This window comes from Maniola hyperantus, chromosome 11, assembly GCF_902806685.2.
Source record: "Maniola hyperantus chromosome 11, iAphHyp1.2, whole genome shotgun sequence".
Lineage (NCBI taxonomy): Eukaryota > Metazoa > Arthropoda > Insecta > Lepidoptera > Nymphalidae > Maniola > Maniola hyperantus.
This window is the reverse complement of record NC_048546.1, coordinates 9,117,112-9,131,681: the sequence shown is the minus strand read 5'-3', so window position 1 is coordinate 9,131,681 and position 14,570 is coordinate 9,117,112. Positions and strand designations below refer to the sequence as shown.

Sequence of the window (14,570 nt, the reverse complement as noted above, 5' to 3'; positions counted from 1 at the left end):
GCAATTTACGTCGGTCGTATTCAATTTGCCGGCAGCGCAGTTGTTGAAAAATAATTATAAATGCAATTAAAAAGGCCACATAAATCCTTCAATACCACGCCCATAGCGTAAACAGTGCCTACCTACTATGAACATTAAATATATTGTTTTTGTTGTAAGTACCTACCTACCTACTTAATTGTATTTTGGTGCTTCTGAATTTAGTTACCTACCTACATAAAATAATAATAATTTTTTAGTATTTATAGTACGCGACAAGTCGAGATGCCAATCGGGGTGGGGACGCACCGCACACCGATACAGCCCGCTAACCCAGTGCGGCATAGCGTGCGTGGCGTCCCCTCGCCTCAGCCTCATACCCCGATTTCCATCTCATCCTCTCGCTTAGGTACTTATACAGCTAAAATTTAATATGCTGGGTTTAAAATAGTTTAGCTAGGTACTCAGGCACATTTTTTGTAATTAATTTTTTTTAAAAGTCCTAGCGAATCATCGATGTAGGTTGTAGGTTTTGCAGCGAGTGAAAAGGGAAAAAATCATAGATCTTAGATACTCTTAATCTTACATGCTAAGTAGTATTACTATGCCTACCTACCTACTTATTTAAGGAAATTAAATCTCATTTATTTATGAAAAGATGCACGTTTTTACCATTCCTTTTTAATACAGGTGCTTATTGCCTATTAGAAGCAGGTGTGTTTGTTTATCATTAAATTGCCCAATTTATAATTTCGTAAGGAATTGAAACCCCTATTTTATTAGCGCCCGGCTTTATTTTAAGCGTCCGGGGGCAGCAATATATTTAATGACTTTTATACTTTTAGCTGAATAGGAGGCCGACGTATTAGCCTAGCGGTGGGTTCGATTCCGGGCACCTCTAATTTGTCGGAGCTATGTGCGTTTTAAGATCGTCAAAGGTGTGTGGAGTCTGCCAATCTGCACTTGGCCAGCGTGGTGGACCATGACTAAACCATTTTCATTCTGAGAGGAGACTGGTGCTTAGTAGCGTGCATGGGTTCATCATCAGCTTTGTAGACACAGTAATGCTTTTCTAACGTGTTTAAAAAAATATAGAATGAAACACAAGCTTACCTACTACGCTTTGAAAATATTTATTAACAGGAATAAAACACCTTTACTCAGGAATTAATTTATTGCTTTCTAAGTAGGTACAAAATGATTGCTTACTTGTTAACAACTCAAATCCAAGTAATTACGCACTTATGAACTTAAAATTATACAAAACACAATAAAGTGACAAAATTATAATTTTGCTATGGGGGGTCATCTTATTTTATTACCTTCATCCAAGAAATAAAGCTTGCTGTTTAAAAGGCCTCTTGTATTTCATTGTTCTAGTTTTACATAATATTATCATTATTTTCTTATACATCGTTCGTTAAAGTAAGAACCTAACAATAGGTAGGTAAGTGTATATTAAGACGTAGGTACCTACCTAACTGAAATAACGGCTAGGTACATCTAAAAGCGGCTAACCCTAAAATCGCCAATAATATTGGAATTTAGAGACAGCAATGTTCCCAAACAAGTATAAGTAAGTACTTAACTACGTAAGAACCAAACTGAAACCCTTTTGTCTTATATAACATGTTTTTAGAAATATCAGCTTTTCCAAACTTCCACGTTTTTTGACGTTACCTAACTCAAAAGCTATTTTTTGGGGTTAGCCGCTTGTTAGCAAAAAAACGGCAAGCTAAGACCTAGTTAGTAGTTCGCTACATTGCTTATGGTTGAAACAAAAAAAGTACGTCGGCAAAACCCAATTTTTAATTAAAACCTTTTGCTCAGGTTGATATAAACACTATTAGATCAACCCCACGACCCTCGACCCTTCAACTTTACTTACTGTCTGGTGCACGAAAAGGCAAAAGTACAAACCCTTCGCAAACATTAATTAAAAGTAAAACACCGTTGGAAACTAGCAAAGAACTTGAAATTTTACCGCCCTTAATTACGACTATCTTGCTTTTAACTTCAAATGTAATTGTTTACTCCTTCTAATGAAAGAAAATTATAATTTCACACAAAATAATAATAATATTAAGTTTTATTGCAATTAAAAATTTACTTTACACGTTATGTAGGTAGAAAAAATACAAATCGTAAACGATTTTACATCATAAGCACATAAAAAAGTATTTTTCTCAGCACGAAAAATTAATGACTATAGATAAATTATAAACACACACACACACAGCAGGATCTGGCAATGATTATTCAAACCTACTGGCTCACATGCGTACAAAGTTTGTTGAGCAACTATTAAAAAAAATGTAGAAGAAATAATTTTGTGGTATACAATAAAAGTACATAGGTATATTCATTCATTCAATAAACTAACGAACTTATAGGAAACTCAAAACATTGCTTAATTTTATAAGAATTCAGTTTTATTTCAAAAATTTTCTAAGTTAGAACTAATAATTTAAAAAGTGACTAAATAAACCTATCTCTTTTTAAATCTCATATTTTTAGTTTTAGTTCACAATCACTACTTTCATTTTCAATGTTAGAATTTTGCTTTTACTCCATCCAATGTCCCATTGAATAAGACACAACTAGGGTCGCGAAACAAATTAAAATTATTAAACCAAATGCCCACTGGAAAGTTTTCTTGCTGTTGCAGTTGCTGTTATTGTCTTGTTGATGTCAATTTTTGCAAGTTTTTAGTATCCAAAATTAGCAGAAGTTGACTTATACAAGAAATTGCAGAAGTCACTGGCCAAGTGGCCAGTGGACATTTGGCCTTTTAATAGCTATTCATTATGGTCACAATAAACTGGATTTCCTCATGTTACGCCTTAGTTATCTTCAAGTATCTCCCGTCCTTGTCCTCAGATCATGCGTGGTTGGCAGCAGCGGCGGTGGCCGCCGCGACGCTGGCGCTGGTGATGGGCGGCTGAGGCATCAGCAGGTCCGCGAGCCGCCCAGCCTCGCGAAGACCTGAGAGGAACGCTCCATGGACCGTCGCCGGGTAGTTGCGCATTGTATGTTCCCCTATATAAGAAAGAGCGGTCTGGTTATCCCCGATTTCTAACGTCACCCGGACGTGGGCTCACGCCACGGCCTCGGGGGCGTACGGACTAACCAGTAGACCAACAACTCCACCCATCCCAACGTCATCCTAAGCCGAGGTCCGAGCCTCACAGGAGGTGCCCTTAGGAGGACGTTGCCCCCCGACCTCTCGAATTATTTCTTCGAGCCCTAGGGCTCACCCCCAGGCGGAGCTTCGCGCTCGCCAACCCCCCCGGTGACGCTGTAGCGGCCAGTAGGGCCTACGCAGCATATTCAATCCGAAACAACACGGTTATTTGCTTTAGGGACTTATCGTATTAATTATTCATAAAAAAATCACTACCCATCCATACTAATAGTAAAAATGCGAAAGTATGTCTGTCTGTCTGTCTGCTAGTTCACGTTCAACCGATTATGACGAAATTTCGTACAGGGATAGCTTGCATACCGGGGTAAGGGCATGTGCTACTCTTTTTCCCGGAAAATAATTGAGTTGCCACGGGATTTTAATAACCTAAATCCACGCGAACGAAGTCGCGGGCATCAGCTTTAAAGCTTTAGTATTAAAAACCTATTTAAAGTAAGATTTGGAGTAAGAAAAAGCATATTACACAATCGATGATTTTGTGAATGATTAAAGTGACTTAGCGCAATATTTTACAAAGTTGCTTTATGCTACTTACTACCCTACCTATATTTTGAAACAGTTTTGTTGGTACCTAATAAAAAGTATATTTCATCTAATTTTAATTTTTGAACAAATCTACACCCAAAAAAGTGTTCAAGTTTTTTCAAATACAAACATTATTCTGATCACAGATGAGGGAATGCCGTTATCTGTGAGTCTAACACTACTCATATTATTATTGTTATTTTATTTCTTTACATCCTATAGTTTAAATAAACAAACCAGCAAAAAACAATCGAGTTTCTCCAGAAGAGTTAGGTATGGGTGCCGCTAGAAGATCGTAGTCAGTGCCTGAAGACCCTACTGCTACGAAGCTGTAAGACCCACGAGCAAACGGGTCTGCGCGCCATCTAAAAAAATTAATTAAGTACGTAATTAAACAATAATTGACACTTTAATACCGGCTTCCCACGGTGCGTGATATTGCGCACGGACGTGGACCAACTCGCACCGAACGGGCGCACCAATGGAAGTACGCAGACACGTACGTTGTCGTCGTCGCCCGAGCCTTGTGTGCGCGGTCCGTGAATGTCCGTGGCCGTCATCCGTGCGTGATGATCCGCAGAATCACGCACCGTGGGAAGTAAACATAAGACACAGTGTAATTAGACTGCCTCATTGGTCAATATAATCAAACATTAGTCTTATGGCTGGTTTATTTGGCTGCAGATCATGAAGTTCCAGGTCGGGTCAAAAGTTTACAGGTTTTTTCTGTCAAGAAATTCTCAATAGCAGTCTGGAGATGGGATGTTGGCGTTGTTCTACACTTATGCCTCAGAAAGCACGTAAACCGTTGGTCTTGTAGTTAGTTACCTATTCTCACTTGGGTTGTATCGGATTTCAGTCCCATCGGACTATGAGAGTGAAGGAATAGAGAGTGCATCTATATTTGCACACCCAAAATATAATTTGCGTAGTAAGTAGGCCACTTCTCCGTTTAGATTGGCAGCCCTGGCCTAAAATCGCAATACATGTACTTGTCACATTCTAAATATCTATTATACGAAATGGGTATGACGAAGGAAGTAATGATACTAAGGAAACATATTCAAAGAAAATTTACGAAAATGTTAGGCACTTTTATTTTTCCTTAGTAAATACACTCAAGATCGTTTATACATTTTCCTTGATACTTGAAACGGTCTGACGTACACAGGATATTTACTTAAATTGTACTTAAGACCTTGCGAACGAACGACCACATTATACGAATCCCGTAGGAGCTATAACGAGAGATAAGATACATACAAGTAACATCTTATACGCCCCAAGGAGACATAAGAAAATACATACAACTCAGCTCAACAATTCAACGGTGAGCCTTTTCAATAATGCAAAAGTACCTAAACAATATACCGCAAACATTTTAATAACCCAAATAACGACGCAATGTCATATTCAACGACAAAACAATACAAATAGAGGGCATTGTATGCATAAATGAAACGTTTCGTGAGCAAATTTTGTTATCGGTACCTAATGGGCGGTTTCGCATTAGACGGCAACGGCACGACAATACCGCCCTGGCGACGGTGCTGCAGTGCAGTGGCGAGAGCTTAGAGATATAGAAATATTGGAGCGTTTTTACACTGAACGGGACACGAATGACAGAGCGACAGCACGGTTTTACTATCGCATACATTCAACATATCATCTAGTATCACTGACTATGCAGGGCTTGCATGGAGGTAGATAACACTGACACACAGACGTGGTAGATCAACGTGCGTGTTACTTGCGATCCTCAGCCTCGCTCCGGGAATCCCTCGGCAACCTATGTCGTCTATTTGGCTTCTGGAGCGAGCTCAGATAGCTGGAGTTACGACTCCGGCGCGGAGGCGTACTGCATGCACAATGGGTGAAAACGGTTAAGCGGGGAGCCGTGCCGTTTCTAGTCAACGTGATCAGGCCCATTGAATTTGTAATACTATACAGGACGTAACCGGGCTGTCAATTTGTGCGCACAAAGGCGCCCAGGATTTAGAAAGTCAGATTCTTTTCAGACACTTAAGGCAAAGGACCAAAGGGCGATGAACACACAATTGTGGCAACGCAAATTTACATCGGTCTAGTTTATGTCGAGCAGACAACAAACCAGCTTTGCGGCCTGCATACAAAGTGCGTCGTGTCGTAAACACTACGTTGAAAGGCAAGTCTACTGTCTACGTCAAGGAATAATGGAATTTGTTAACGTGACAAGTGCTCTACCTGGGAACCGACCAGTTCAGAAACGAGATTGATATTTTAGATCGGCAAAAGTACCAACCCTACCAGCTCGTAGTAGTATGTGACATTACTTTTTGCTTTAGCGTCATGACAGATCAAGGTAACTTACCTCGTGACCACACATTCTTTAGGTTGAGGAACGGCCGCGTGGCCGAAGATGCTCTTCAGCACGGCGATGCATCGTCCCACGATGACGTCGTCCGTCACATTCTCCATCACGGCAGCCGCTTCACCAGCCACCAGCGCTAGAAGAACTGGCGCGCTATACAAGTTCCAAAAGAGGAACAGCTCACCTAAAATAATTTAATTTGGTATTATTAAAAACATCGTTTATTTTCTTCCACTGTTGGACATAAAATACTACCTTAACCAATATGTAGAATTCTAAAAATAGATCATTTAGACCAACCATGTCAAACCCAAAGTCACTGGTATGCCAAATGCATGAAGACCGTAAACCACAGCCGTAGACAGCGACAGGTTGAAATGGCAATCGGGACATGAGGCGGGGGGACGCCCCGCACACTCGTACGTCAGCCACGCTCGCCCGCACCGGCTAAGCGCAGGGGCTGTTCGGGTGTGCGTGGCATTCCCTGCCCGATTGGCATCTCGACCTGTTTCGTGGCTGGGCCACTACTGAATATCTCAACGAAAATAAGTACAAGTAGGGACAAGCATATTTCATTAAATTTCCAATAAAAAAGACATTACAAAAAGTACAAAAATTTACCAGATATTTTGACATCTTTTCTACCTATTTGTGGCGTGAATTTATGATTCAGTCCGCAGGAAAATACTGAGTGGGGCGCACGCAGCTCGCGGGCCGCGTGTTTGACATGGCTGATTTAGACAGACACAGACTTAGACAAAGACAAAAATAATTAGAAAAGTGGCAAGTTTAGATTTAAACAAATCGTTTCAGAGAACAAACTTGAAAGAAAAAATATAACTAATGAAACCTAGATGAAACTTGAGAAAATCTAAGTTTTATAAAACAACATAGACTTTAGAAGACTGCAATTTGAGATGCAGTTTTTTAATCAAACTTTAGTTTGAGTTTTCAGAGAACAAACATAGAACTTTCAAAAATATTTCCCACTAATGAAATCTGGGAAAAGATAAATCTGAAAAGTCAAGATACTTAGACTTAGAAAAGCTGCGATATCAGATTTAGCGTCCAAACAAACCTATCTATTCCTTATTTGCATCAGTATGCACAAGTTATTCCCTGTATCGTGCAATTAAGTAGATATTTGTACACAATTAAGAAAGATAAGTGTGACGCTGTTCCAATAGGGTGTTTAATCTAGAGTAGATAACTTGACAACTTTATGGTTGCGCGTCTTAACCTAATAAGGTCATAATGAGCACCACGACGCTATACTAAATGACTCTGAAGATCCACGGCCGATATTTAAGAAGAAACCTCTTGTAGGTGTTCCCACGTAACTTTGGAACGATGTACATTGATACAATATCAGATAACTTTTGGGCCGAAAATACTAAATTGGGCATGTAAAGAACGGACACATTGTTCCGGCATTCCCAGCGAAGACGTGGGGAATTAATGAAGTTAGTAGAGTACACAACAAAGAACTAAGGAGGTGTACTAAAGCATAACGTAAAAAATAGCTTGTCTTGACTCGTTCCCGTGATTTATTGCCCAAGGCTCCCCTTAGGGTTGCTCAGTGGCGTTAAATTATTCAGGTTTTAATTCGTTATCGCGTCGGCCACCGCTGTTTCTACATTTTACACTATTTACACCGGGAAATAATTTACGAGTATCATCCCTGGGGAGTGCGCCGCGGTTAATTTGCGGGATTTTGAGAGCGCTAATATTGATATACTACGCGTGTTCTCGCTTAAATAATAAGCTAATGCCGAGATTATTGTCGACGCGAAATATAGGTCAAGGCGAAGAGAAATAATGCTATAAATATTTTGTTCTGATCAGACTTGAGATTAATTTTGTCTAGACGTAATTATTTATTATGCAGGTCCTTCGTAGACCTATTACGTACCTACATTATCTATTATTTGGTAGCCGTTTAGCCTTAAGCCTGTTTACTCAAATATTTGTAACAAAATCCAATTACTCAAAGAGACCGTACGTTGAAGCATAAAATATACAGTCTAGGACAAAAGATACAAAAGCAAAAAAAAAAAACATGTCAACGTGGTTCGTATTTGCACCCAATCGAAAAATTCATCAAAACTACAACATCCAATATGCAAATCAAATCAAGGGTCGTGTATTTGTTTTATTAAAAATATACATACATATATGCATTTTAATTTCACAGAGCTAACATACCTCTGCTGGCAGTGGTCGTGCCAACATGTCCGAAGAGATTGGCGCTCGGGTCCCAAAAGGTTCTCTCGAAGCACAACACAACCTTATTTAAGTTTCCATATCCAAGACGTTTAATGGCTGCTACCTTAAACAGGAAAAGGATAATTAGGCTTATAGTTACTGGATTTACGAGATGATGAATAAGTTACTTATGTTTAAAAGTTTAACGGGTATTAGAAGGAGTGGTGCGGAGTATTACATAGAAGTCGTTGATTCAAAACAGTCTATTTATCTGTATTGTATTCCTCATTGCTGAGGGACATGACTCTTTTCCATTATTCACATAATGGAAGTGGTTTTCTTGACATAATAATGCGGTGAGCTTCCAAATCTTTCCGCAAATGACTCAAGTAAAATTTCCATTCTTACATTAGGGATCACGGCTTGATGTGTTCACAGAGGAACAGGGCAGATTTCAGACTTCCAAAATCGGTCACCCCTCCGACTTGTTGCGTCGGTCAACATTGCTTACTTAGCACAATCAATCCATATGCACTTCACAACTAAGACCCACATTCCTCAAGTGAGAGTAAAATCAGCTTGAATAAAAATTTACAAAAGAACTTAAATAAAAACTTTGCAACTGCATCTTATACCTATTGTTTCGTCGCATCGCAGTCTTGTGCCCCAGAGTCTACCTTTCAATCTAAATAAATATTCAGAATCTGCACTTTAGCGATCTGGTACCTACCTACAGTTCTTGCAATTCACGAAGGCGAGTGGCTCATGCTTGTGTTTAAGTCGTATCGGTGTAAGGTACAATAATTAATGTGTGCGTTTACTTGCGACTGATTGGTCCGACATGCACACATACTAATGCAACGTGTATCTGACGTAACCACAAGTAAAGTTCACTCGCATTCGTGAATTGAAAGAACTCTACCATAGTGAAACATAGCTTAATTAGCTAAAGTCTAGACGGGATCCATTATTTCGTGTTTATAGGTATACTCACTTTCCAATCAGGCAGTGGAGGATCGAACTTAACGAAGTTCTGCTGATTCTGCCCGTTGTTCGCTACAGCCACCTTCAGTACTCCCAGGGGTAAAGTGCAAAGAATCACGTCGCCTGGAAACAAGTCTAGTGTGAGTCGAGCCTCGTTATACATAGGAATAGAAGCAATCGCAGAGAAGCAATACAAATAAATAACGTTAAAATGTCTTTTTATTTTTATTCAGATGCAAATTAGCCCTTGACAGCAATCTCACCTGATGGTAAGTGATAATGCCGTCTAAGATGGAAGCTTTAAGACAGTTTTTATTAAACCCATACCCCTTTGATTTGTACATTGCATCGTACCGGAACGCTAAATCGCTGGCGGTGTGGCTTTGCCGGTAGGTATAACTAACTTGTCTCCTACCAGACAAACTTCTCTACTGTCTCTGATTTCGGAACCTTTAGCTAAGCTTGAAGGTGATTTACAAAATATCAAAATCCAAGCACCCATTTAATATTTCTGTCTGTCTGTCACTGCTAGGATGTACTTTTAAAAGTTTAACTTTTGACTAAGCGTTATTGGCATTCCAGTCGATTGTCTGCGCTTAAGTTGGTGCACAAGCCCTTTTGTCTTACTGCCGTACGCAGTCTCTAATCGTTACTTAATATTGAGTTAAAACGAGACAGATTTATGTGAGAGATATAGATAGCTCTGTCTCGTTTTAATTAAACTTAAGTAACGATTAAGCGACTCTAAGTATGGCTGTCAGTCCTATAAACTATTACACAAATGTTAAAAATACACGTTTTAACACTAAATACGCTTTCGAAGACATTTCTTTATTCGGCCGCATAACATAATATAAGTACAAATAAAATGACGCGAATGAAACTCAAAAACAGCTTATCTCTAATAGAAAGATTTCTTCCAGGAGCCCTAGATTATGGGAAAAAATATTAAATTATGTTGTTTGCTAACTGCAGTTACAGAGTGTTCATTGTTGCCCTTTATTGCCATTAAATGCGTGAAACCAGCAGTAATAACACTGGGTGTGTTTTTATTATAAATACTGATTACCTATTCGGAGTAAGGTATAGAAACTTTTGTAATTCCATTTATTTGTAAACTTTCGCCCGAGACAATTGTACTTGTTGAGAAAAGCACTTCAACAATTTCCGCTTATAACATTATAAATTATAAGTTACGGAGCTCCTCGCTCTCCGTACAATTTGTAGTAATAATTGGAATTGCTTTTGGAACTATTAATGTAATGAAAGTGCAGTCTTTTATGTACTGGTACGATTTTATCTACTAGTATAACAGTACAGTCCATAATTGATTATTGCGCTCGCCGACGTGAGTGCAGATATTTTTGTGAGGGTAGTAGCTACCATGTAGCTATTGTAAAGATCTGTTCACACACATTTTTATTTTTCTTCATCAACCGAACGATTCTTTCAACATCATGATCGACGCTTTATCTATGTAGGTACATGGGACGATTCTTTCCATTTTATCTCGTAATTTATAAAATTCGTTAATTTTCTAACCACACTATCTGTATGCTTGTCGCGATATATGTGTTCCTTTGTTCATTCGATCCCGATCTACTCGTTCGTCTTTGGTTTGAACCAATAGCGGCAGCTCATTTTCGTTCGTGAGCATACGATTATTATCGGGCATCGTCGGAAGAAGCGAGAGGAGAAGAGTTGGCAATCGACCATCGACGCCATTAAAACCGGGCTACAATTTCGTTAAAATCAAACGGACAACTAATTCTATCTCTTTAGTTAATACTAGTCGGCACCGCGGTGACCAAGAGTTGAAGTGCTCAGTGCAGTGTTATCAAGTGCAACGGCCGAATTACTCAGCCATCTGTCGCCGTCAACGCCTTGCCAGCAAGCCACCTGGAAATACGCCATACAAGCTTTATCCTCCATCCCTGATAACTAATACGTAAGTAACCGTTGTTGTGTTCTAGCCAAATTACAAGAACGAGCGAACCTTTAGGTCTTATAACGACGGAATTACCGATTTCCAAACTAGGATTCCGAACACAGATGTGACGTCAAGGGATCCCAAAACCAAGGTTGGATTCGTGTCGCCACACTATCCATATTTGGAACGTACATAAGAGTCTATACATTCAATTTCTCCTTTATTTTAATACACTAAACAATACAACACAGCTACTTGCTAATAGAGCCTCAACAGCTCAACCGGTAAAGGAGTGGACTGAAAACCGAAAGGTCGACGGTTCAAACCCCGCCCGTTGCACTAATTGTCGTACTTACTCCTAGCACAAGCCTGACGCTTAGTTGGAGAGGAAAGGGGAATATTAGTCATTTAACATGGCTAATATTGTTTTAAAAAAAACTCTTTGGCCGCCTACAAAACCAGTGCTACGTAAACAGTTTCGTAGCAAAAATATTTTGTCTAACTACGAAACCAGTTACGTTTTGCCAAAAAATGCAACGTGCAGCCATGGCAACATACCGCTTGGAGAGGCGATTGGCGCTAAGTTGTGTAGTAAAGGCATGAATCTTCTACTTACAGAGTTATTACGTCATCGATGCAAGTAAGTAGCGATCATGATTTAAAAAAAAATATTCATTTTGTAAACAGATAGGTTACATGCTATCGAAATTAAAATCAAATAAATTTCAACTTATTTCCATTCTTCCAGATGCAATGAATTATTTAATTTGGATAAAAATATCGAACAGCTTGATGTGGAAGGTGCCTTATGGGTAACTAACGAATCTATAGGAGCGGCCGTCAAATGAAAAGGCCGCGGGCTAAGAGCAATCACCGTGAAAGCTCTGACCTTAACTAATAAACCCGCTACAACTTTTATATTCTGAATATAGCGTTCTTTCTAGCGATTGCCGAAATGTTCCTGCTCGTATATATATGCATATATTGAGAAGCGAAAATCGGATACGAGTATAGGCATTCATAGTAAGAAGCCTATGTCATTTTAAAAAAAGTGACCGTTGATCGAGATAAAGATCTTTGATGTGACGTTACAAAATAATGTTACTATATTATACGTTACATTAACCAAGTTCAGGTGTACATTCCAAAAGATTCCATATTCAAGTACCTAGTAACTAAATAACCAAACCAAAGTAACCAAGTATTCCTGTTTAAAATAATTACACAATGAACATTAGGTATGATAACAAAACCAACTATCAGACGAATGTCAGTTAAAATTTTAAGAAACATGCTATAACATTCGCATGGATGGCTGAAAACATATCGCTATAAAGAGTTTCGTAAGCAAACATTTTTAGTAATTTTCTCAAAGTGGAAATAACCATGAGAGGTTGTACAAGGCCGATGTTAGAATAGCGTTAGAATTTTTTTCTCATAACGTAGACTGATGAGCGGCACCGCCTCCTATCGCCTAACTGCCTCTTCCACAATAGACTCCGCCTGTATGCAAATGCCTTGCTCGGGGCGAGGACCGAGGGGCAAACCGCCGGGTCAACAGAGGCCGACCGTATTTTTGCGCCTCGTCAAAGTAAAATTAACGCGTTAGAATTGCAAATCACTCAACGACAAAGAAATGACAAGGAGTCGCCAACGGCGTTGTGGATTTTACTCATAACACCCATTATGGCGGCTGCTTCTTTGTTTAGGTAGGTATCTATCTATTAAGCTTTCTACAATATTTTTCATTTTACGACAGAATAAGATTTCTAAAATATGGATCAAGAGCCAGCGCGTGCCAGACCTTTGTTATTTTATAAATTAGTTAATAATTAAAAATTAGTCTTTATGCTTTAACGTAAGATTTTTTTACACCTTTAATACCTGCTATCTCCCAAAGTCACCATGATACAAACTTCATAGTCGCTGATCGTTCCTCCATGTGTTGGAGACAATACGTAGAGAAATTTTCAGCTTTTATAAAATAACGAAGGTCGCCACGCGCTGGCGCTCTCTCTCTCTCTCTCTAATAGGGATGTAAGGTTCGACTAAAATATATTCGGATTATTATTCTAGTTTCTCGGCAATGTAAAATTGAATCGTTATTTTTACGAAACAGTCTACGACAAAAAGCGGCAGAAAAATATAACCAATATAAAATTTTACCGTGTCTCCCTCGTTATTTATGTATTTGAGATAAGGGGAACCCGAAAGTTAAAAAGTGAAACCCTATCCATGCTTTGAAAACATCTGAAAGACATTCGGCTGCTCTGGTTCTGTTTTATTTCAGAGATTGTATATCTTTCTCGTAAAACAATAGGTAGGTACTAACTTATTCCCATGGTTTCATTCGACGTTTTAAATTTTCAAATCTTTCCTAGGTCTACCGGTTTGAGCAGCGGCGCGTTGTCTGTCAGTCAGTTACTGTGCTATGTTATCTGTAGATACATAATAATATGTAGAAGCATTTTACGCACGATGAATTGGATTTTCCGACATTTCTAAGGTCTAGTTCAAACACAGGAAAACGGGTCCCTTAGATCTTGTTTACATTAGCTTCCTTTATTCATGTCCTCGGGGATCATTATGGGTTTCATACAGTCTGTGGCCTTTTAATCAATTAACACGATTTCGACCAAAATAAACAGCTTATGTAAAAGAATATTGAAAATATTTTTAACTGAAATCTGATGTATTATAGTATAAATTCAAAACGGAATTCTTAAACAAAGTGAGAATAAAAACGTGGAGAAATCGTCAGTGAGCATATTACAGATTACCTTCATACATAAATGTCATCAATGCATAATTTACTAGTATAGAATAAGTATTATGAGGTATTAATTTATGAGTGTAAGTATTTTATATCATGATTTAGTGCTATGAATTAATTTGCCATCTCCAAGCGCGAGTTTAATCGAAAATGTAATAAGTATTGTACCTACAGGAAATAAGCCATTTAATTTTAATTTTTTACGGCTCTTAAAGAATTTAAAAAAATGCAATACTTGCTTTGAAAATTAGATCTCGGTTACAGTTTTTCGTAAATAGTTTTCACAAATTTTCTATTTGCTAAATTGTTTCTTACTAAACTAACCAAGTAATCAATAGTAAGTAAATTAGCAGCCTTTCAATGGTACTATTGGATAGAGGGCTCATCTTTTATAGGTAAGAGAGTCCATCACGCTACTTTAGGGAGACTTGGCGGGCTAAACCGGCTAGAGGTCTTCGGCATACCTTTAAAAGTTTGCGATTGATTAGTAGCTCGAGGATTCACTGCTTTAACCGTAACTCCTGGTCCTTCATAAGATATCTCAGTGACAGATGTACCGAGCCTTATGTCCAGTCCTTCTGATAGAGCCACTGGTACGCAGGAATACCCATTGCGAACT

The 14,570-nt window shown here is 38.8% G+C and overlaps 1 protein-coding gene across 1 annotated transcript in view; it reads right to left on the bottom strand.

The window, feature by feature from the left end:
- Positions 1-1,118: 1,118 nt before the first annotated feature.
- Positions 1,119-14,570, bottom strand: part of Su(var)3-3 (lysine-specific histone demethylase Su(var)3-3) — a 388,627-nt gene continuing 375,175 nt past the window's right edge. Inside the window, exons 11-16 of the mRNA XM_034973182.2 lie at positions 14,416-14,568; positions 9,259-9,371; positions 8,265-8,388; positions 6,060-6,243; positions 3,947-4,074; positions 1,119-3,018 (exon numbers count right to left, since the gene is read on the bottom strand). Coding sequence (XP_034829073.1) covers positions 2,861-3,018; positions 3,947-4,074; positions 6,060-6,243; positions 8,265-8,388; positions 9,259-9,371; positions 14,416-14,568 — 860 coding nt within the window. The 3' untranslated portion in view covers positions 1,119-2,860. The remainder of the gene's footprint in view (positions 3,019-3,946; positions 4,075-6,059; positions 6,244-8,264; positions 8,389-9,258; positions 9,372-14,415; positions 14,569-14,570) is intronic.